Source organism: Prosopis cineraria, unplaced genomic scaffold (genome assembly GCF_029017545.1).
Source record: "Prosopis cineraria cultivar Desert tree isolate PC_DT_omini unplaced genomic scaffold, ASM2901754v1 PC3, whole genome shotgun sequence".
NCBI classification, from domain to species: domain Eukaryota; kingdom Viridiplantae; phylum Streptophyta; class Magnoliopsida; order Fabales; family Fabaceae; genus Prosopis; species Prosopis cineraria.
In genome coordinates, this window is record NW_026555334.1 from 47,022,535 (window position 1) to 47,047,303 (window position 24,769).

At 34.8% G+C, this 24,769-nt stretch overlaps 3 protein-coding genes across 13 annotated transcripts; 1 reads left to right on the forward strand and 2 right to left on the reverse strand.

Moving 5' to 3' along the window:
* Positions 1–1,708: 1,708 nt before the first annotated feature.
* LOC129305665 (protein DMP10) lies at positions 1,709–2,281 on the reverse strand. Its single transcript, XM_054945635.1, has one exon. It carries the CDS (start codon positions 2,279–2,281, stop codon positions 1,709–1,711), a length of 573 nt encoding a protein of 190 aa, XP_054801610.1.
* Positions 2,282–3,246: 965 nt separating this feature from the next.
* On the reverse strand, positions 3,247–7,675 carry LOC129304832 (sugar transporter ERD6-like 5). 11 transcript variants are annotated; one of them, XM_054944645.1, is made up of 18 exons: positions 7,473–7,675; positions 7,241–7,303; positions 6,950–6,996; positions 6,781–6,840; positions 6,562–6,627; positions 6,401–6,466; positions 6,225–6,300; positions 6,077–6,141; positions 5,897–5,989; positions 5,723–5,803; positions 5,561–5,645; positions 5,407–5,450; positions 5,261–5,323; positions 5,104–5,163; positions 4,929–4,982; positions 4,546–4,605; positions 4,347–4,461; positions 3,247–3,525 (listed from the first exon to the last, which is right to left on the reverse strand). In XM_054944645.1, exons 1-18 carry the CDS (start codon positions 7,537–7,539, stop codon positions 3,380–3,382), a joined length of 1,311 nt encoding a protein of 436 aa, XP_054800620.1. In that variant the 5' UTR covers positions 7,540–7,675; the 3' UTR covers positions 3,247–3,379. The 11 variants fall into 11 exon arrangements, with proteins under 11 accessions (XP_054800620.1, XP_054800624.1, XP_054800619.1 ...); XM_054944649.1 differs by having other exon boundaries at positions 6,950–7,039; XM_054944644.1 differs by having other exon boundaries at positions 7,395–7,675.
* A 10,821-nt stretch (positions 7,676–18,496) lies between these two features.
* On the forward strand, positions 18,497–20,799 carry LOC129306433 (uncharacterized). Its single transcript, XM_054947045.1, has one exon. It carries the CDS (start codon positions 18,734–18,736, stop codon positions 20,630–20,632), a length of 1,899 nt encoding a protein of 632 aa, XP_054803020.1. The 5' UTR covers positions 18,497–18,733; the 3' UTR covers positions 20,633–20,799.
* Positions 20,800–24,769: the final 3,970 nt, after the last annotated feature.

Consider the following 24,769-nt stretch of genomic DNA (forward strand, 5'->3'; position numbering starts at 1 on the left):
TTAGCAGAGAAAATTGTGAAACATAATCTTCACCCTGAATTTAATTTATGAAATTAATTTTAATTCTTAATTCTAATTTATTGTTCAATGTGCATATATTATTTATAATTTAAATATTTTTTATACAAATTGATTTATTTTTTAAATTCATTCAATGGCTGTTATATGGAGGTTTTTAAATAATTATTATATTTAACCCATCATTACAAATTAAAAAACATCAATTACTTTAATTTAAAAGTGATTTTTTTACAATAATATAATTTTATAATTTAACTTATATTTGATTATTTATTTAAACCATTACTTATTATTTCACACCCGGTGCATCGCACAGGACACATGCTGGTAAGAGATAAGATTAACTCAAGATAATTCTTCCCAACACTGCGATTCTCACAACGCCTAACTAATTAAAATTTCCACCGCAAAACACTACCCGAGTTTGAAACTATATATCACCTTAACTTTATTAATGAAACATGTGTTTTGCAAATGATAAATCCTAAAATTAAGAAGAATGCATTCCATATTTATAACTCTGTAAAATTGAATTGCAATCTCTCTAGCTAGTATCGACACATATAAAATATATATGCTCATCATGAATGATAATGTAATTTTTCTCAATTTTTTTTCATAAACAAATAAAATAGGGCGTCTGGAAAGAGAATACAATGATGCAAAAATATGTAATTATGTATATCCTTGAAGGTGAAGGAGTCACATTGCATCGCATTACATGGAGTACTCGCTCATTCGCTCAATATATCTCAAAATGCATTACTTATTGGAGGAATATGCACTTATTTGCATGGATGTACGGAGGATTGGGATTCAGATTCAGGTGGGCATTGGAAGTGGTAGAAATAGGAATTACAAAACGCGTGGAGGAGCGATACGCGGGAATACCGTTGGCTGATGCAATGCTTATATTGGATTTGGCCATCGGAATGGGATGGCTGCTTTGGAATTATCAATTGTTCTTCCAATCCAATAATTATTTAAAAAGGAGAACAAGAGGTGAGTGAGACTACGTGAATTTGAATCCTTTTCTAGACATATTTTCTTACCTGGTTTTTTAGTATACTGCAGTCCGCATAACACACTCACTCTCATCCATATTTCTCGTACCCTCAAACGTGGCGTGCCGCTGCTCAATCTTTGGACCTAAACCCATCAAGCTGGATGGGCCTCCTTATAATATTCTCAAATACAACTCCATCTACAACTATTCCACGGAATTCATGTCCATGATTTGCGTCTTATATGCAAATACAAAAATTGCCAAAATATACTACTTATTATTATTGAATGATTAAAAAAACATAAAAACAATCATGATCAAATTACTGGATAAATCTTTTCATTGTTAACTTCATGAAAAATAGGAAAACTAAACCTTTGTGCATACATATTATTTTGTTTTCTTACTCGCGTTTTTTCTCTCCTTGAAACTCCAACATTATGATATGAAATTTTAATAGAACCACAGATGCATGCACTTCATAACAAATAAACCAGCAATAGATATTTTAGTTGTCCAGGTAATTAATAGGACCCAAATGTTTTACATTGAGTTCAAGGCTGCCATATTATTTATAACTGCGTGCAGCTTTCGATGAACTAATGCACACACACACACACACACACACACACACACACATCCATGCAGACACAGTGACCAACATGAGAAGAAGGTGGCGAGCTAGTCAGCGACGTACACGTCGGAGTACCCCATACCTCTTCTGGTGGTCGGAAAGATAGTGAAGAGGAAGGTGGATAAGACCCCAGCTCCTAAGGGAAGGTTGGTGATCAAGGCACTTTCATTAGGCCCCACGTGCGGCATCAAACAGCTCTGAACATTGGTGTTGGTGACAGCGAATATCAGAAACACCACCAACGACAAGAACGCGTGCACAAAGTCTATCGTGGAGATCTTGTACTTGTCCGATTCCGCCACTTCCTCAAACTGGCTATGGTTGAAGATGTACAAACCCTTGAACGTCGCAATGCCGTAGTAGAGCTTGCCATCTCTCGCCACGAAGCTATCGGTGAAGGAGGAGGAGAAGCAGAGCACGGCGCAGACCAGAATGGCGGACAGAGTCAGGAACTGGTTCGAGAGATGGCAGACGCCATTGTTGGAGAAGGAAGGAATGAGAGCGTTGAAAGCGAGGACGGTGCTGGTGGGTAGAAGATTCGCCAAATTGGCTGCACTAGCCAGAGTCTTATGGAGGGGATGGTTTGAGCCTGGGTCTTGGATCAGAGATGATTGAGACATTTTTGGAGGATATATTAATTAGTGTTAGACTATGATTTAATTATATAGGTGTATATATACAGACATATATATATATATATATATATTTGTACAGGTTACTTGATCACGTGGTTGATTGATAGTCATGGAAACATTGCCGTCTGGGGCTCCTGGAATGGAATGGAAGGAAAGGCTGCCTAATTCAGCAGGCTTAAGTAACATAATCATGACATGCTATTTAATTTCTTGTAGGTTTCGGAGAAAGATAAATATCTGCAATTTCAAATTAAAGTGCACACACAGGAATCCGTTAGATTATATGTATGTGTCTTGCCAAAAAGGTGCGCTTGACTTGCACCCAAGAAGAAATACTTACCCCTTCCTATTTCCTTCAAACAGAATTGCGTTTCCTTGTATGTTTACTTCCTCCATTCCCATTCTAGATTTTTGGACCAAATTCTATATCATCGCACATGTCATTAAATCTTCTGTGTGAGACATCTTGCATTCTATATATGATACTAATAATTGGGAGGAAAGGAAAAAAAGTATATGGGTTACTGCATTTGTGGTACCAATTAACCGAGCTTTTGAGTAATAGCTTTAGATTTTTTTTTTTTTAAACGTCTTTCGTTAGGTAATAGCCTTGCATTTCTTTTTCCTGTTTTTGTTTTTCTGTGAGATATTTCTTTATTTTTGAGATTTTTGGCTTAAGACTGAATAAACAAATGAGCCATTTTTTTCCGATTTAGTCTCTCTCTCATGTTCTAGTGACTGATTTTCAAATGTGCCCCATGGACTGTAGGAATCCATTTCTTAACAGGCATGTGTAAAGAGCTTAATGCTTCCAAGCTTTTCACTATTATTTGAAACAAAAAATGTCCTGGTGATCCAATTAGTTAAACATCATAGGGCTTTACGTGGTGCTTTTTGCCCATCAACTCATTATACATGGATCGGTTGGTGTTGCGTGAGCGGGTATCGTATAGTATGAATTAACCATGTTGTATAGGCTCTAAACAACCTTCCAAGTTTAAGTTTGTATTCAAATGTGTATAAAAATTCCAGGGTCGTTCAGTCTTGGCGGTAATCATAAAATTTGTTTCATCTGGCCGTCTGTCAAGCTGAGCTTGTGTCTGTGTTAACTATACGCGAAGTCATGGATGATTGAATTTCTTCCAGTGTACGCCCCTTGGTCTCTGTTACAAGTTTTGCCACGAACACGACAGTGAGGCCACAAATGGCAGAGAATATAAAGAAGGTTCCTGACCAAATATAACATAGCATGAGTGATCTTTTCACATGCATGCAAGAGCAAGAATATTATCGCGTCTAGTTTCGGTGCTCAGCAATGCTATGATCTTTTCACATGCATGCAAGAGTAAGAATATTATCGCGTCTGGTTTCAGTGCTCAGCGGTACTCATCATAAAAAAACATCTGGGCCATTTAGACTTTCATTTGGATGGTCCAGATTTTTTTAATTTCAATTTTAATTTTATAAAAATATTTTTAGTTTTTAATTTTAATTTTATAAAATTAAAATAAAAAATTTTTTGATAAATATTTTCATCATCAATTTGGATAGTATTAATTTAATTTGAGACTCTATATGATTCAATTTAATATTATAATTTTTATAAACTGCTTATCTAGATGTACTCTGAACAAGACAGATTTAATATTAAATTTTTAATAATTTTTTATTTTAATAAATATAAAATAAAAATAAAAACTTTAAATCTAGGCTTTGCAGATAAAAATTTAATGTTGAATTTGGATTATTCAGAGCACATCCAGATAGTTAATTTATGAAAATTATAATATTAAATTGAACCATCTGAATTTAATCAGTACTATCCAGATTGATGATAAATATATCCAAATTGATGATAAATATATTTATCAAAAAAATTTATAAATTTTATTTTTATAAAATTAAAATTAAAATTGAAAAAATCTAGATGACCCAAATACTTTTTTATGATGAGTATTGAGGTGCACAGCAAGCTACTGAGCACCGAAACCGGACAAATATTATCAGGACTGCTCTTTTTTCGCTGAGCAGTTAAGCCAAGGAGGTCTACCTGTTGAGTTCCAACCCACGAGGAAGTTAAAAGCGTATGATACTATCCAAGAACCTAACCAGCTAATTAAGGTCACAAGGCTTCCTGCAGACCCCTTCACGTTAATGGGAAATATCTGAACATGCCCCAAAATTCAAATATTCAGCCACCTTGAGGATTTCTTACAATATAATAATATGATACAAACACAAAACTATACCTCAGACATGATAACCCAAGGAATTCCTCCCATGCCTAACGAGAAAGATCCTGTATATACCTGTCCATTCTCACAATTCATAAACATTAAAATGTGTGGATCATTTATCAGTCGTGGCTCTACTTAAACTATATAACTTGGATTGAGAACCCCATGATAATTTTGAACATGTATAATGAGTCCTTGCCAAATTATCACAGAGCTTAGCTTTTAACTTGAAAGGTATCATGTTAATCTCAAGCTATTTCTCCCACCAAAGCAAAGCAAGAATTAATGTGACTCTACGTTTGCTATTTACAGCTACTTTATGTTGTACGAGCCACATTTTACTTATTTCTTACACACAAAAGAACAGTTATTAGGGTGATTATCATTATCAATACCAGTACACCACCAAGAGCCAAAATGGGAGAAACCTCCTTGCACTTCTGAAGGTCCTGTATTCCAAAATATATATATATATATATATATATATCTATACAAATTAGAGATAAATAGAAGCGAAGAGAAAACAACACGTACGGAGCAGATTTTTTTTTTTTAAATAAATAAATGAACCTGCAATAAGAATGATAGGCCCGCGAGAAAGCATCCTAGGCATGTTCCCCCAGCAGAGACCTATACGGTGAGTAATTAACTACATGAACATTTAACTTCACAACTTCATTTGATCTAACGCCTTAAAAAAAATTAAGACCAAGTTCAGCATCCTCACCAACAAAAGTGGTCTCCGTCCAGATTTATCCATCAAAAGTACGCCCAGAGCTGTCATTGGGATCTAGAAGGAGACATCTATATAAGCCAACTTATTCGCCGTTAAACAGAAAACAAAAAACTAGGTTAATTAAGAGATTCAAGAACCTGAACAGCAACCATTGCTATTGTTCCCACGCTATCTGAGAAACCTGTCGAATATCAAAGATTTTGCTTTTTAATTTTCAAAAATCTTATATATGTGCGCGCGCGCCCGCGCATGAATGTATAAAAGAAGCATCAACACATACTTCCCACGTACCAGCAGAGGTAAATATGGAACTTGCATAAAATGCAATGCCGTTAACCCCTCCAAATTGTTGTAGTATCATTAATCCGAGCCCGACCTGATTAAAGAATCAATAACCCATAAAACTATGCAATTTGGTAAGTTACATGAATGAGGCCAGCTTAAGAAGCTTACAGTAAGTGATTTAAAATACTGCCGCTGAAATAAGTCAGCCATTCTAGCTTCTGATTCTTTCTGAAGGTTTTCTGTATAGTCCTACAGAAGAATAAGTGGGGAAGTATTTAATATTCCATACTAAATTATGGCATCCACATATTTGCTTCCTGATATATTGAAATTGACACATACTTTGATTTCATTGGCTTCATCATAAACATCTGCATTCTCTCCCCTGAGGTTTTTTAAGGTGGATTCACTCTCTTCCATGCGACCAACCTTTGCCTGCACAAGCTTACAGTCTAATGACTTATCTTTGCTCAGTCCATTTGAAAAAATGATGAAAATGCGGAGCAAAGATGAGGAACTCACAAGCCACCTAGGAGACTCAGGAATGAAGAGCAGGCCTAGAAGCTGTACAGCACATGGAATTGTTCCTGATATGAACACCAAAAATTAGAGCCTAACAAGGATTATGTTTTTTCATTTAGTGAAATGAACAATAGTAAAAGAACATTACCAAGTAATGCCAAAACCCGCCAACTCACAAATTCTCCGATGAGATAAGTCAAAGATACTCCACAGCAGATCATCAACTGTCACAATTATATTAATGTCGAACTGGGATTTAACAATCATCTATACATGGAAAATGAGAGTTAAAGGATCTTTGGAGGGCATACGTTATTGATTTACCTGATGAATTGTTGTAAATCCCCCTCGAAGATTCTTCGGTGTTATTTCTGCTATATAAATTGGCACCTTTGGCGGAAAGAGAACCAGCTATTAGTTCCATTCGCAAGGAAACAGTCAATGCGTATCATATAAACTGTAATTATAGAAATCACAACAATTACCACATAAGATAGAAGACCCATCCCACATCCTACCATCAGTCTTCCGATGTAAAGCCACCAGGCAACCTTTAAACACGCACCAAGCATTCAACATAAACAATTTATAGCGAGCTAGTGAGTTAATTCATCTCTGACTCCTCTGTCTTGACTTCATGTAACTAACAAGTAACTAAGCAACATAAGAAGTGTGGGAATAAAATGGGAAAGATGGTGGTAGACCTTTGTGATTGCTATGCAAAGCCATCCCAATATGCAAAAAATATGCGAGAAGCACATGGCCTGAGATTTGCAGAAGTAACCAAACGACCACAATTAAAAGAGGGGTCAAGCTTGACCGCAAAGCTTTGGTAAAGGATATTAGAGATAAATAGCAATGGGAGAAACTTACACCTCGACGACCTGCATAATCTGCCATTCTACCGCTCAGTATGGCACCTATCATTGCCCCAATTGTCAGTATCGAGCCAAACACTGAATACTGCACTATGAGAATTGAGTTAGAGAGACGGTTTGGCATGGCAGAAGCGAGCAAACGAGGGAGTATACTGAAAATAACTGCACATACAGCAATTCTTGATATTCTGTTGTAATATACAATACTTAAAATACAAAAATGAATCTAAGCTAATGGAGAATTTATGAGGTAAACGAGAATTTTGATTCGAAGCTCAAATTAAACCTCTGCCACACTGAGACTGACGTCGTCCATAATTCCACATTGAGCAGGTGATGAATAACCTACCTGTAAAAATCAGTCATACTCAAGTCAGAGGTGAAACCTCGTGAGCCAAACTTAGTAATTGGAAACTAGGTGGCAGAAATTTACAGCAGACCCAAAAACCTAAGAACCAGAGACAGCAATAATGGTGCCAAGTATAAGAATTGGTGTCGCCGGAGAAGCTTTGCTATACTTGTTTTCATGGTGGTCAGTGATATCACTGCAGATGTTTCCCCCATCTGAGTTTCGGTAGGATTCATTTATGCCTCCGACGAGGAGAGGACTTGAAAGTCCGCTTGCCTCTGTGTTATTGTTGTCCATGACTTTGTCTTTAGACGAGGTCCAGCAAGCAAGCCAGGTGAGTGGTTAAGGAAGAGAATTAAGTTCGTAAAAGTCAAAAACGCTTGCAATGAACAAGATGACAGATGACTGCGAAGCACGGAGTTAGATGAAAATATAAAATTGATGAGGTTTGTCGTGGCGTTGAGGCTGATGTGTAATTTAAAACTACAAGTTCATTGAACAAAACTACACATTCATGGATGTGCATGCATGTAACAACTTAAAAGCAATTCATGAAATCAAAGATGAAAAACAAATTGGATAGTAATAATAGAAAGATTTTATATAACTAATGAGAGCATAATTGACTTGATAAAAGCAAATTAAATTGAGTCCGGGAGAGGAGAGAAGCGTGAAGAATACTTCATATTCATTTTAAATCATATATATTTACGAGACTATAATGTCGACGTCTATTTATAGCATCTAGTTATCATTAAGTAATAGACACTAGTTCGTGGATTACATTGCATATATACGACATAATGATACCATTTTATAAATCAATGAATACATACATAATGCATGTCTTTGCGCTTAATAATAACCTTTTAGATTCAAGTGAAAAAGAAAAATAAGATAGGATGATTAATTCACATGCATCATATATAATTAGATTATTTTTTTTATAATCAAAATCAATCATATCAATAAATTTTTTATAATTAATTTTATTCAACTGAACTCCAAAAACACCGTATGTGTTTTGTTATTTAGTGGTAGCTTTGCATCTTTTGTCATCCTTCTGCCAGTTGATTTTTTTTTTTTTTTTGAAAGGGGATGAAAGTTAGAGTGTTGAATAATTTTCATATCCTTTTCAATCCCCGTTTTAAGATCTAAGTCTCTTTAAGTTAAAAAGTTTTTTTTTTCTTAGAACTAACTTAGTAAAAACTAAACAATTCAAGATATTTGCAATGACTGATTCGCCAAAAAGAACTAATGGTTTGTTTAAATGACAAAGATATTATTTATCAAATAATAAAATAACAGCATAAGGCGTTTGAAGAAAAGATATATTACCACATTCTTTTAAGAATTTTAAAAAATATAAAGTATTTTGAATATTTCAATATATAATTGATTATATTTTTCAAAAAATACCCTTAGTTAAGGGCGTTGGCTTGTGGAGTGTTTTGGAAGAAGATGACACATATAAGTGCATATAACACTACATTTTAATTTAAAATTTTAAGACATTGAATTTATCATTTTTTTCTTTTGCTTAAATATCTCTTCTATAACCCAATTTTATTCAATATGACTTTTTTCTTCATATCAAGCCAAATTTACTCATGCCTAATAACCAACACAAGAGGGTAACTACTAATGTTTTCTAATTGAGATAAATGTTAAATAAGGATAAATATAAAAAAGTGTATGATTTAAATGATAATTATTTAATTTATTTGAATATATAATTTGATTAAAAATGTTTTGTAATATTAAAGATAAGGAATATTTTATATTTAAATTTTAGAGCCGACACACGTTGAAAACTAGTATTTTACTGTCTTGATTAGGAAACAATTTTATAGCCGGTCCCAAGCCCGGGTAAAGGAGGAGGGTTGTGTTAGGCCATCAACAGCCAATGTAAAAATTTGTTGAATCTATCATGAACATGGACAATAGACGTTATAATGTTAATACTAGGTCGTTGCCCGTAAGTAACGCGCTGCATGGCTCGAGTACAGTGATAAGTGAGTTAGAGCCGCTGCATCGGCGCCCGGATGTAGTGTTAAATGAGCAAGGGCTACCGCGTCATTTTGGACGCACGCGGCTAAAGAAGTTAGTCCATAAGAGCAAAATTAGATTTGGTACTTGGAATGTTGGGACATTAAATTGTAAATCTGTAGAGGTTGTAGGGGTTATGATTCAAAGGAAAATCAATATCCTTTGCTTGCAAGAAACAAAATCGCGTGGAGAAGGAGCTAAGGATATTCAAGGTTTCAAACTTTGGTATACAGGAAAAGTAAGTGCACGCAATGGAGTAGGCATCATTATAGATAAGGAGTGGAAGAAGAACGTTGTAGAAGTTAGCAGAATTGGAGACAGAATTATTTCTTTAAAAATGATAATTGGACGTGAGACTGTTAATATTGTTAGCGCTTATGCGCCGCAAGTCGGGACAGAAGCCAATCTTAAGGAATTATTTTGGGAGGATCTGGAGGGGTTGATTCGACACATACCACAGAGTGAAAAGATTTTTATTGGAGGAGACTTTAATGGGCATGTCGGGAGGGAAGCTGGTCAGTATGCTAGGGTGCATGGTGGTTTTGGTTTTGGAGAGCTAAACAATGAAGGGCAAACTCTTCTTGATTTCTCATTGGCGTATGATTTTAAGATTGCCAACACTTGTTTCAAAAAGAGAGATGAGCATCTCATCACTTACAAAAGTGGAGCCTCAAGGTCGCAGATTGATTTTCTTTTGGTTAGGAACACAGATAGAAAACTTTGTAAAAATTGTAAGGTGATCCCTGGAGATGCTGTAACGACACAACATAGGGTCCTAGTCCTTGATGTGTGTATTATGAGTAAAATCCAAAAACGTCGACAAGTAGTAACACCAAAGATTAGGTGGTGGCAATTAAAAGGTGAGAAGCAAGATATTTTCAAGCGAAATCTTTTGGATAAAGGAATTTGAGATTCTCAGGGAAGTGCTAACATCATATGGGAGGATATGGCTAAAAAGATACGGGAGGTTGCAAAAGTAGTTTTGGGAGAATCGAAAGGTTCTGGTCCGAGAGATAAGGAGTCTTGGTGGTGGAATAATAGTGTACAGGACAAAATCAAGTATAAGAAGAACTGTTTTAAAGCCATACATTTGTGTAACAATGAGGAAAATTAGGAGAGGTACCGTATGGCTAAGAAGGAAACTAAGAGAGCTGTGGGTGAAGCTCGTCCAAAGCTTTTGAAGAATTTTATAAGAACCTTGAGACGAAGGAAGGAGAGCAAAATATTTATAAGATTGCCAAGAGTAGGGAAAGAAAATCAAGAGATCTAGAACAGGTAAGGTGTATTAAGGATGAAGAGGGAAGAATTTTAGTTACAGATGATGAAATTAAAAATAGATGGGAGACTTATTTTTCTAAACTTTTCAATGATGGAGAGGATTCATCTAGTAACTTGGAGGATTTAGTAACTGGTGAAGGAGAACAAAATTTGTCATTCTATCGAAAAATACGTGATAAGGAGGTAAAGGAAGCTCTTAAGAAAATGGCAAATGGTAGAGCTAACGGACCTGATTGTATATCTATCGAAGCGTGGAAATGTTTAGGTGAAGAAGGGGTGAGATGGTTAACTAAGTTATTTAATGTGATTTTACGGTCCAAGAAAATGCCTGATGAGTGGAGGAGAAGTACATTAATTCCTATTTATAAAAATAAAGGAGATATTCAGAATTGTACTAACTATAGAAGGATTAAACTCATGAGCCACACAATGAAATTGTGGGAGAAAGTAATTGAGCACAGGTTGAGATTAGAGACAAGTATTTCTGAGAATCAATTTGGTTTTATGCCAGGTAGATCAACTACAGAGGCAATTTATCTACTAAGGGGATTAATGGAAAAGTATCGTTGTAAAAATAAAGATCTACACATGGTTTTTATTGATTTGGAAAAAGCTTATGACCGTATACCAAGAGAAGTGCTTTGGAAAGCGTTGGAAAAAAAGGGAGTACGGATTGCTTATATTAAAGCCATACAAGATATGTATGAGGGGGTAAAAACTAGTATAAGAACGCCTAGTGGTCAAACAAAGGATTTTCCTATAAAGATTGGACTACATCAGGGATCATCTCTGAGTCCTTATTTGTTCAACTTGATTTTAAATGTTTTGACGGAACATATTCAAGAGGAAATCCCGAAATGTATGCTCTTCGCGGATGATATAGTTCTTATAACAGAGACAAGAGAAGAGGTTAATTGCAAACTTGAGTTATGGAGGAGGACATTGGAGTTGAAAGGTTTTCGTCTGAGTAGAAGTAAGACGGAATATTTATATTGTAAATTTGGTAAAAGACTATTCGAAAATAATTTGGAAGTGAAATTGGGAGATCAAATCATACCTCAAGTGGAAAAGTTTAGATATTTGGGAGCCATTATTCAAAATGATGGCGAAATCAGTGGAGATATTTCACATAGAATTCAAGCTGGGTGGTTTAATTGGAGAAAAGCTAAAGGAGTTATTTGTGACCGTAAGGTGCCTAATAAACTTAAAGGAAAGTTTTATCGTACTGCTATCAGACCGGCAATATTATATAGTAGTGAATGCTGGGCTCTAACGGGACAGCAAGAGCATAAAGTTGGAGTAGCAGAGATGAGAATGTTACGATGGATGTGCGGACATACACGTAAAGATAAAATTCGAAATAAGCACATACGTGAAAAAGTGAGGGTGGCACCTATTGAGGAAAAAATGGTAGAAAATCGGTTGAGATGGTTTGTGCATGTACAAAGAAGACCAAGGGAGGCACCAGTGAGAAGAGTGGAACATATAACTTTGAGTCCGATTAAGAGAGGTAGAGGAAGGCCTAAGAGAACACTCTTGGAAGTTGTTGAACGTGATCTCTTAATTAATAATATTTCTAAAAGCTTAATAAATGATAGAGCACAATGGCGTCTTGCAATTCATGTAGCCGACCCCACCTAGTGGGATAAAGGCTTGTTGTTGTTGTTGTTGTTGATTAGGAAACAATTATTGCTGAATGATTTAGTGAACACCCATATTCGTGTTCCATGCATACATATGCATATGTATAAAGCATATGAATGAAAATGTAAGTAAAATGCTGACATACTATTTGGGATTAACTAGTAACTAATAATATAATAGAGTGGGATTTGGATAATAATTAAGGTCCAAATCCTTTTAATATAAAGAATAGATAATACTCGTAGTAGCAGTAGAAATCATTCTTTTTACATCTACACTGGACAAAATAAAAATTAGGAAAAGCTTGCCCGTAAAATAGAAATTTATACATGTTAAGCGTACAGGCGGATCTTATACGGATCACTTAAGATATTGATTTTCTTTTGGGCTCGCATCTGGGTTGAGATATTCTCATCGCTTGTCGTGGCGTAATCAATGTGCCCCATTCAGGTTTTAAAAAGGGAGAATCTCAGAGGGTCCCTGGAAGCAACGAAATTGCAGATAAAGGCTAATTGAATCTGAAATAATTTTAAAGGCCTCATTTACAATTTTATTTTTGGGTTAAATGATCCATTTACCCCTCCCAAAATCTATTATGTTCACGTTTGCTATCTGTTCTTCTTCTTGTGAAGATAGCTTAACTTGTGGAGCAGTAGATCTTTGAGAAGTGAGAACACATGCAAAACGTGAGGTTTTGGCTTGGATAACAAATATTTGCAAAATACCCTGCGGACCATTCGCCGAGAGAATCCAACATCCTTGTTAGTATATCGGACTACGTTCCGTGAACAGGGTTGAGGTCAACTTCTAGAGGGGTGAGCTGTCTTCTGCTCTCCCTTGCAGCTATACAAGCTGTAATGACAGACAATGCCTCATAATTCTCTCCTTCACTCCCAAGTTAGTGCCAAGACCACATTGCATGTGAGAGATAAAACCAAACTACTCTTGTTTTGTTTTCACATAAACATCATGTCGTGAGAAATGCTTGCGGCGATTTTATTCATGCAACCCGTCAAAGATTCCTTCAAAGCCAACTTCTTCACCTAATTTAAAGTCATCATAACTTTTGAATGATTACAAAACAGTTTCGGATCCACGGCAGTGTTTGTGCCATCATCAATTAAACAAAGTGGATTCGAAATGGTCCGGCCTCGACGTCATGATGATGACAGCTGACTATGTGGATCTTCAAGCCGAGGGGGAATCTGAGGGGACTAAAAAATGGGGAGGCAATCGGATTGAATAATGAAAATATCAATTATTAAATTAGGATTATCTAATTTAATAGGGTTGGGGCAGGTGTCTCTAAGGATGAGGTTCCAGCACAACAGATTCCACATTATCTAAAGACCACAACATCTTAGAAGGTGTGGCTAATCATCCTAGAAGGTGCGGCTTCTTGTAAAAGTCTCATTCAAAATGATCAAAGAAATTAGATCAAAAACTTTACCAAACACATCGGTTATCAATTAAGTACGGCAGTTAAACTTATTTATGAGGTCTCAACATTTGTTAAGCAATGAAGTTTAACAAAATCAATGTCTACACAGACTTTACAAAGGTACTCACGCTTATATGCAAAGAGTTTTTCACTAATCATTCTCTTACTACAGCTATTAATAACATTAAAGAACTTACTATGAGGGATTAGACGATCATCTTTGATCACATTTTTAAAAAAGCTAATAAATGTGTTGATTGAATGGTTCATTTAGTATCTATCAATAATTTAAATGTTTAGATTTTTGATAATATGCCCTCTGATTGTATGAATATTCTGTTCGCTGATAAGACTTAAGTTGTTTATCTATATAGATTAATCTCGTGGCCTTCTACTCTTAAAAAAAAAAAAGACCACAACATCGCTCTATAGAGTTTGTGTCTCCCCTCTCCCTCCATTTATATTCATCAATTAGTTTTTAATTTTATTTTTATTAAATATATATAATTTAATAACATATTATTTTACTATTAGTTAATATTTAATAGAGAGTAAAAAAATGATGACGTTTCCTGTAAAAAAGATTTCTTAAAAAAAACCTCTATTCGCAATCTTGCAAATATAAGAGCAGGGGAAGTACAGAGTACTAGTGTGTGTTTGGTTTTCAATTTATCAAAAGTCAGTTTGATGAAAGTTCATTTGGTAAAAGTCAGTTATTGTAATGAAATTTGTGTTTGGATAAATTTTTTCAAAAGTCAGTTTGGCAAACTGAAAGTTGTTTGGATTAATAAAATTTGTGCTTTTGAAATGTACTTTTTAATATGCAATGACCAAAAAGGACATTAATTTATGATAATTTATAATTTTTATTATACAAATCTAATATATTAAAAATATTTAAAAAAATTTAAAATGTTAAATATTAAAAATAAAAAAATTATTTAATATTTCGCATGCATGAACTGGAAAAGAGACGAATAAAAATTATTTCAAAAGTCAGTTCATTCGCTTCTCTCCCTACCCAGCTGACTTCCACTGAACCCACAAGCTTCCTTCTCAACTCGTTGGTGTCGACGCTGGCCATCACAGACGCGCCCGAATTGGAGAACGACGACCTTCAACTCTCCTCATTGCTGTTTATGGTGATATACGAGGAGGAGGACTGAAACTAAAAGCGAAGAATACGAGTCATCGATGAACCTCACTCCGCCCATTTTACTCGCCGGTTCCACCATCGTATCTTTCACGTCCTCCAACAGATTTAGCAACTCAACACTAGACCTATCGTGGCCCATCAATAACCACGCAAAAATGTCATCCTCAACGAAGACAATGCCGTCATCCGCCGACGAGACCTTGGCTACTGTGACGACGATATCAGTAACGACATGAACTTCCATAGTGGCATGCATCAAGGTATAGAAGCGAGCTTGAGAAGGAAGGAAGGAAGGAAGAGTTGGAGAAAAGATGGCCGGCCGACGGACTAGCGATGGACGAGCGACGGAGGAGCGAGATGAGAGGAGCAGCAAAATGACAAAAGAAAATCAGCCTCGATTGCGCGAGAAGAAATAAAAAATATGAGGGTATCATGGTGAATTAAAATATTAGACATCAGCCCTGCCATAGATCACGTTTCAAAAGCTACATTGAGGAGCTTTTGATTTTTCTCATTTCAGACTCATTTGGAAGTCATTTTGCAAAGCACATCCCATCTAAAAAAAACATCCCAAACAACATTCCACATTTCAAAAGCTAAAAATCACATTTGGAATGTCAAAGTAGTCATACCCAAACGCACCCCTTCAAAACAATAATTAGTACTATGAGAATTGCATGCATTTACGTGACGTACAAGAGCCTGGAGCCGGAGCTACAATGCCCGAGGCACTTTGATATCGGAGCTGGAATGGATGCCCTGCGTTTACTGGGTGGGCTGGGCTTAAATTACGAAGCGCACTTCAATCCAAAAGTATACTGATCCAGGCCCATCATAAAATAGATAAAGTAAAAGAACCTTATGTGACTGTAATACGAATTTTCTACAATTATATATATATATATATATATATATATATAACATCAGTGCCTATTTATATGAGTGGCAAATGAAAGGTTTGCAAGTTTATAATTGGACATCAAAGTAAATAGGCAATAATAGAAGGAACCGTCGCGTTAAGTTGAAGGCAGTCGAGCGGATCAAATGTAAATGAAAGAGAGTCAGTTTGCATATTTATATATATATATTTTTTTGATGGGTGAGTTGGGTACCGAGATTTTATCAAGGTGAGGACATACATTCAGGCTTAAAAAATACTTATAAATTGCCAAGGTGAGGACATACATTCAGGCTTAAAAAACACTTATAAAAATATTTATAAAGTGCCAAGGTGAGGACATACATTCAGGCTTAAAAAACACTTATAAAAATATTTATAAATTGCCTATTAAAAGATCATTACAGCAATAGCAAAATTTAATACCGTGATGTTATAAATCAAATTCTTATCAGTTAAATTAATTTTTATTGATAGTTTGTATATTTATAAAGTATCCAAACATCATCTTACATTTGAAAAGTAGGAAAATACTCTCTAAATATTGCAAATGTCAAATTTACTCTACATTTAAGAATCATTTCTTAACATCTGAGTATTTTTCATTTTCCCTCATTTTTTATAATTAATTTTGAAAAAATATCCAAACATTTTTTATTATCAAAATCAATTTCAAAAAATACTATTCAAACACTATCACGCGTTGTTAATTATTTTTTGTGAATTGACATCTAAACACATCCATAGTTCGTATATCTAGACCCGTCCAAGTTGTGGGGAAAAAAAGAATGGCATTTAAGGCCCCCGCAAAGGATTTTATTCTAGTAAGGATCCACAAGTTTTTTCATCAAATATTGTATTGGAAGAAACTATACATCTAACTTACATTCTTTATTAGGATTTCTTTAAACAATTAACAAGTTAGGATCCAATTTTTAATAATAATTAGACAGTTTCTTGTACGTTGTATGAGTTGGAATTAAGGAATTTGAAACAAATATCATCAATACAATTGATATTAATAATCTGAGATAGCTAAATTTTTGAAAGTTCTTCCATTCAATTATTTTTCTTTTTGAATATTTTACTTGTACATATCTTGGTTTTGGCTATATTTAAAATTTATTGCTAATATTTTAAATTATTAAACCTTTTTAATCTTTATCAACATTATAAATATAAATATAAGTATTAAAAGGTTAGAAGGAAGATAAGGATTTGAGCCTAAAATGCATAAGCATGCAGACTCTTATCTTCCTCACCAAGAAGGAAAGTGATATATTTTTTCTTATGTATGTATGTATGTTTAAAGAATTGAATATGTATCGCCCACTGAATCATTTCTGCCTTGCTTCTTCGATGTGAAAAGATGAAAAGTCACCGTGTTATTTTATCAATGTGAAATGTATGGTGAAACATGCACAGTTTCAAGGGCCAAGATCACGAAATAAGGATTGATGATTCAAATCAAACTTAAACTTCTCTTTATTTTTTTCCCTTTTGACAAATAATATTTATGGATGATAGTTGATTGATATTGAATAAAATGAATTAGGAAAATACATGAAAAACAAGAAAAGAAATTAAATGTCATTGATTAGGAAAATTAAAAAGGTATGAAAAAGTACAGTGAATGTAGAAGGATAGTCAGATGAAGTTAATGCTAACAATCAGAAGAATTTAAAAATGAAACTGCTCTTGAATTAATAATCTCACAAAAATAGACTAAAAATGCATGAAAAATGAGAAAATAAATTAAATCTCATTTATTAGGAAAATTGAAAAGGTATGTGAAAGTACAATAAATGAAGAAGGATAGCCAGATGAAATTAATGCTAGCAATAAGAAAAATTTTAAAATGAGACTACTTTTAAATCAATATTCCCATGAAAGTAGACTGAAAATACATAAAAATAAAAAAATAAATTAAATCTTATGAATGAATCAAGAAAAATTTTCACATTAACATTAGTTTAAAATTTATTTACTAATGAGAGTCAAATTTTTTAACCAATCAAATTAAGCTACAAGATTCAAATTCTTCAGGAAGTATATGGATGAACCCGACATCCTCTCCCTGACATTGGCGAAAAGAGGCGTGAAACTCCTCCATTATAGCCGCCTAGCTCTCCACCGTCGGCAATAAATCCATCTAGGAGAACGGCTGATCAATTATTAATTAGAGCATATGAGACTGAGAGATGCAAAGATAATTATGTATTGAAAACAAAAACTCTCTAACGGGACTTGAGAGTATGGGAAACAACATAGTTAATGTTCTTGTGATATATGACTCAAGGAAAAATTAAAATAGAATTGAATACTCTTGTCTCATAAAAAGGTAAAAATTAATTAAAATAAGTAAAAAATAAATTAAATTATATCAACCAATAAGAAAAAATAGTCAATCACATCAATTAATAAAAAAATAATATTAATATTTGACTAAAACTAAATTGATTATATAAAAATTAATGGACCAAGGAAATAGAATAGTTAACATTATACCAATGTATATTGATTAATGGAAGAAAAGAGAGTTGTGACCAATTAAATCAAATTTATTTTATACAATTTGTAGATATATATTGAAGTTGATGATAATGCATGTGTATATATATCTATAAGACAACAACTAATATAGACCCTTATTGAGAAAAAAAATTTCTTGAGTGGGTCCTAGATATCGTTGTCCCAAAGAAAACCATGCGCCCAGCCGCAGAAAACAGGCGAGGGCCATTACTCATAGTCATTCCATAGATTTCTGGGCGGCCAACCACTCAAATTCCCAAATTTTGAATTTTGAGAAAATGGAAATACAAACACCCATCCGCTACACTTGCTCTCATTCAAAGCCCTGTCTCCGCCTCTTTATCTTTCTTATCTCCGCCTCTCACGTTTCCACCATAAAACCCTAAGAAAACCCTAATCATCTTCCTATTGCATTCTTCACTTTCTCCAGATATGGCCAAAAAGAAGATGTCCCACCCTCAACCCCATGACCACAATCTACATCAACACGATGCCCCTCATCCTTATCTTCACACCCAAAACTCCCATTCCCACCAATCTACCCATATAGATGATCCTTTTTATAAGCTTGAGAGCCTCAAGAACCTCAACTCCATTCTTCTCAAGGAGACTGCTGAACGCCGCCAACAAGTTGACTCGCTCATTCAGGACAAAGAGGCCTTGGAATCCGCCTTCAGCCGTTCTGCCATGGAGAAGAGAGAACTAGAGTCTCAGCTCTCTGAGACGGCAGGCGATAATGTGGGCTTGCTTTTGGACAAAGCTGTGGTTCTCGTTTACGTGCAGACCCAGGTGAGGGAAATAGATTCTCGCTTCCATAGACTTGTGGCTCAGAGAAATGAGATTGAGTCTGCTAAGACTGAGAGGGATGCTGAGATTGCTTTGTTGAAAGGAGAACTGAGTAAGCTTACGGTACGTCTTGAAAGTGAGAGGGACCAGTTGAGTAGGCTGAGCCGGGAGAAGGACGATTTGAAATTTGATTTTGACGGTCTGGTTGATGAGGCAAATCGATTGAAGGAGAGAGTTATTGAAGCGGAGAAAACAGAGAGATATCTTCGGAACGATCTTGAGAAGCTAATGATAGACGGTGAGAAGTTGAGGGAAGAAAAAGATGAGAAAGAAGGAGCGATTAGAGAATTGACGGCGGAAAGAGATTTTGCTCTGAGAAAGTCGGCAGAGTCTGCCAGGTTGATTGAGGAGTTAAAGGGAGAGATTGGCTTAATTACGAGGGCCAAGTGCGAGTCCGAGGAGCAAAAAAATGCACAAGAACAGAAAATCATTGGCCTGGAGTTAGAGTTGAGCAAACTCAACGAGTCTCTCAATAATAGTGGGGAGGAAGAGACGATTATGCGTAAGAACATTAATGAGTATGAAAAGAATCTTGCTCAGGCGTTGGAAAAGATCAAGACTATGGAAATGGAGATCGATGCCTTGCAGAAGGACATAAAGGGGAATGAACAGAGCATTAAGATGTTAACGGAGCGAAGAGATAGTTTACGCGAGGTTCTGGACGTGGTTCAAAAAGAAGTGGAGGAGAAGCAGCACATCGTCGATGAGGCAATTAGAGGGAAAACCGAGACTGAGCAGGCGAAAGTTGGCCTGGAGAATGAAATCGCTGAGCTCAACAGTGAAAAGGATCAACTGAAGGATGTAATGCACAAGTTGGAGGAGTCATGCAGAGACTTGGAAGAGAAGAACAGGCAATTGCTTTCTGAAGTTGACCGCTATAGAAATACTGCTGAAGAAGCCGTTACTAAGAGGGATAATATCAAGAGGGGATTTGACGAGGAGAAAGATAGAGTGAAGAACTTGATTTTGGAGGTTGCTGAATTGAAGGACAAAACTGAACAAACTGCAGCAGAATTAGGGGAGATGAGAAGTGAAAGGGACAAGCTGATTCAGAGGAATGAGATGATGGAAAGCCGTGTGAACAGTTTGGCGAAGGAGAACGATGTGTTGCAGCAGAGCCTTCTGAATGCTCAACAAAACTCTGATGATTTAAGGGCTAAGATTGAATGTTCAAACCAGACGCTGGCGCTGTTGAAGAATACTGCCGCGCTCGTGTGCCATTCTAAGAGTGATGAGAGTGTAGAAGAAGTGGTCTTGATTGGGAAGATTGATGAAGAATTTGTGCCATATGCTGAAGAACTCGATGCTATTAAAAATGCGTTCAGGAACAAGAATAAGATGGTGGAAGTCATGAGGCAACAACTTGTATCACTTGAAAGCTCGGCAGCTGAGGCACAGAAAAGGAAGGGTTTGTGGGCTCTGATCTCTTCTGTGACTACTATTTTCGCTGCGGCATTAGCCGCATACGCTGCTAGAGCACGCTGAATTATCTTCGCTTTTCTTTTTGGTTCTCACACACGTTGCTCTGGTAATGGGCTCAAGTTGTTCTTGTTTTCATTATGATTTAGTACTTGATCTTTCCACCCTGGAAAAACAACCTTGTCAAACTCGAACCTGAGAAATATCTAAACTGATCATCAAGTGAACGACTTGCTATTCTGTGTTCACATACTAAGTTATTCCCTCTATTTGGTAATTTGAAGGTTGTGTTTCTTTGGATCAAGCTTAGAATACTTGAGTATATAAAGAAGTTATGTAGTCAAGTTTGGTCCTAACATTTCAAGATAGGTCTAAATATCCAAATAGCCAAATTATGAATTTTTATTTTAAAAAGTTAAGATTTTTAATTGTTTTTCTTATTTTAATATTAATTTATTAATAATAAAAAAGAATTTGGGTATTCGGGTTAAGGTCATTTGTGTTCGAGATTGGCTTAGATTTATTTGAGCTTATTCGGCGACTTTTAAAGAAATTTTTTTAAATTTTCAAGCTTAATTTTAAGATTTTTCAAACTTATTTGAGCAGACTCATAAACCATGGCCTGTGTTATCGCCCCTAGCTTTATATATCTAGAATTAGGAAGAGAGCAAGGCCAAATTAGTATTTATGGTATAATAAACAGTAATTTCAAACTTTAAATGAGGCTAACTTTTTACACCTATATGCGATTTGAATTATTTAAATGTCTACATAAAACTTATAAAAAAATTTAGATAATGACTTTAATTTGTTACAAAAACTCTTTTATATGGAAATTTTATCCACCAAAACTCATTAAAAGACAAAATACAACTTTCCAAACATTTAAACATTTTACACACCAAAACCAAAATCTCCAATCATTATGTAGGGCACTTGATCAACTCAAACTCATCCCAAACATCAATTTCACATCATTATAGTGATACATACATTTAAGACTCTTATAGTTAAATTATAGCTACCCAATGTAATTTATATAAATAATAATAATAATATATAAATCAAGATATTTTTCCCTTCAAATACCTAGAGAGTAATGCGCGCACAAATATATATATGAGGCCACAAATGTCACAAAAACCAACACATGGCAATCAAATATGAATTTACTTAAAATATGGAGTCACAAGTTCTCATTACAACATAAATGCAGTAAGGTTGGCGATAAGATATGACTTAACTAAAAAGAAGGCTGACAAGGTCTAATAGTGTTTACACACACCGATCACTCTCTTGGTGCATCTCCTCCTAGACTCTACCTTATAAAAATGTTAACAACTAGGAATGGAACATAAATATCTTAATAACTAAAATAATATGCAATGATGCATATAATACAACTAATCATACGATTACTAAGTGGGGCATGCAAAATGTTTTTCCAAACAATAATGATTTAGACAATCCGAACAATTAATAGTTTTGCATGATAACATCTTATATCCCTTAATGCATCATGCCAAGAACCAAATTAACCTACCAAAGGTGGGTTGGTCCAAGGTATAATGTCTACCTTAATATTATTAGAACACACTACACAACACTATATCATGGTAATTAGAATTAGATAAATCCTTCTATTAAATTATCACAATATAAAACAGTTAAAGTTAAAAATTAAAGGATAATAGTTTAAAAATTGGGATCCCAGGAAAAACTATTTTTAAACACATTTGAGCTCAAACGTGTTAAAATATTAAATAAGAAGTTGTCAAAGCATGATAATAGAGGAAACAAACAAAACATGACATAACAAAGGCAAAATAGGCATTCTGCCCAAACTGCTCCATTCTTCACAACTAACTAGCAGGGAATGGCATAGTTGGTTTTTGCCATGGCAAACACAATGTGTCATGACAGCACCCAAATACGAACTTTTAAAAGTGCATCATTTCACCGTTTGACTTTCAATTTGAATGATTTAAATATCCACACATAGCTAAATAATCTACCTAGATAATAGCATTGGCTATGCGACAAAACACTATATCGATGAAGAGTTGGACATTTGAGTACAAAGCAATCACTTTTCTTTTTAAAACAGTTTTAAAGGTGTCCAAATTTTCCAACAAGTGCCAAAAGCTTTTTGACCTCTTAAACCTACTGAAATACATCTGATAAAGCAAATTATACAATCAAATCATCATAACAAACACATTTTGGCCACTAAACCCCATTTAATTATTATAATAGGGCATAAAAACATAATTCATGGACATATGCCACATTGACTAATTGTAACATTCTAGCCAAAACAAAATGTACACCTATACTAATATTTCGACCTCTCACCATGGAATTAACTCATACACATTATCCTAAGCCAAAATATACCAAAAAAAACATCATAATCCTTGTGCAAGTGTAACCAAAAGAATGCATGTCCTAAGTTGGTAATATATAAATATAAATATATATATATATATATATATTCAAGAATTATACAAAAAAAAAGTGCATGACAATGAAAAGCTCCCCTACTCCTTGCTTGCGCCACTCTTCCTTTTGCTTCTAAAGGAGTCTTCACTTATAAAATTGAAACCAAGGGAATGAGAACAATGTTTCAGTAACTAAATAATCTAATTTAGTTACAAGCAAGTTAGGAAAGTAAATGAGTATGTAAAGTGAGCAAGATCAAAACACAGTTAATATAAAGGACATACAAGCATATTCTTATCCATACAATGCGTGACCACTCATAATTGCCTTATATTCTTTGCATTAGTTTTGACCAAATCTGTGGACTAACAATTCAACAGCACCAAGTCTATACAACTAGACTAGCCCAAACTCACCAATTATGGGAGGTAGCCCAGCTAAAAGCACCTTTGCCCATTCTTGAATCACAGATTCTCCTTTTTGAATCCTCGAGGTATTGTATGCTCAATTTATCATAATGATAATATTGAAACTTTCAAACAAATAGGACTAAGCATTAAGGTCATTTAAGGTGCCAATAAGTACTATATGGATTTTATACAATTCTACTCCCTTAAAGTGAACTCCTACCCTCTTAAAATGATCATGCTCATACATGTATCACAACAAGGCATGTGCAGATTCCAAGCAACCATATTTACATCATATCATATCTCAAAAACAACAAACTAGCATTTTTCAAGTTTAAAACCAATTTCACAAACATTTGTATACATGTGTTTGACCTAAAAACATCCTTTCACAAAATTCTCACTTCACATAAGTTTTCTAAAATTATAAACATTAATACGAGTACATTTCATAGCATAATAATAGTATCACGTTTCGCAACACTCATAACAAACCAAACAAACACATAAAAGGATTAGATCATCTGGTTACCTGATAAAAGGGTTACTTGTAACAAAATAATCGCTCCTCTTATCCTCCATTGGTTCAACGGGGTCCAAACAATAATTTATCCACAAAATTAAATATTAATTATTAATTCACAACTTTCGTATGCATACTTTTAAGTTATAGCTTGCTACCCATAATTTTTAATATTTATCATTAGCTATAAAAATATTCCATTATCCTCCATTAACATCTCTAGACTTAGATAACATCAATATACAACCCACATTATTCTTAAACTCTAAATTTAAGTTTAAGGTTCATCTAAAGCCTATATCAAAAACTTCAAATCATCATAAAATTATTAAACTTAAGTATAGAAAACTTAAATTAATCCCCATGGTCCTAAAGAATGCAATAGGTTTGGCTAAAACTAAAGAAAGAAGAAATCATCATCCCATAATACCTCACACCTCTGAAAATAAGAGTAGGGAGAAGGAGGAAGGGTTAGGAAGCTTGCCCAAGTGGTTTTCTAGCTTAGGAAGCCTCCAAAGTGGTCTAAAGTTGAAGCCCTAATAGCCCACACCTTCTTCTTTGTCGCCTCTCATTCCTCTCTTCTTTTTTTGAAAGATTGAATGATCCAGTCTGCTCACTGAAGCAAGAAGGAAAGTTCGTCGTGGCGACTGGCCCAATTTGGCCACACACAAATTAAGCCTTCCCTTAGGCTCCATATAGCCCAATTAATCTTTTAGCCTAGTTTGAAATTGTCCAATCAATCCAAAAAGGTTCATTAGTAATTTGAAAACTCAATAAACTTAATTTATTTATTATTTTACCACTAGGCCCTAATAAGTCCTTAATTAC

What these genes read in the sequence shown, in the direction of transcription:
- LOC129305665 (XM_054945635.1), bottom strand. Translation starts at nt 2,281, where the DNA reads ATGTCTCAATCATCTCTGATCCAAGACCCAGGCTCAAACCATCCCCTC.
- LOC129304832 (XM_054944643.1), bottom strand. Translation starts at nt 7,539, where the DNA reads ATGAATCCTACCGAAACTCAGATGGGGGAAACATCTGCAGTGATATCA. An exon ending in ATTATGCAGGTCGTCGAGGT is followed by an intron (nt 6,841 to 6,949) that starts GTAAGTTTCTCC and finishes TGCAAATCTCAG; the next exon opens with GCCATGTGCTTCTCGCATAT. An exon ending in GATTTACAACAATTCATCAG is followed by an intron (nt 6,301 to 6,400) that starts GTAAATCAATAA and finishes TAATTGTGACAG; the next exon opens with TTGATGATCTGCTGTGGAGT.
- LOC129306433 (XM_054947045.1), top strand. Translation starts at nt 18,734, where the DNA reads ATGGCCAAAAAGAAGATGTCCCACCCTCAACCCCATGACCACAATCTA.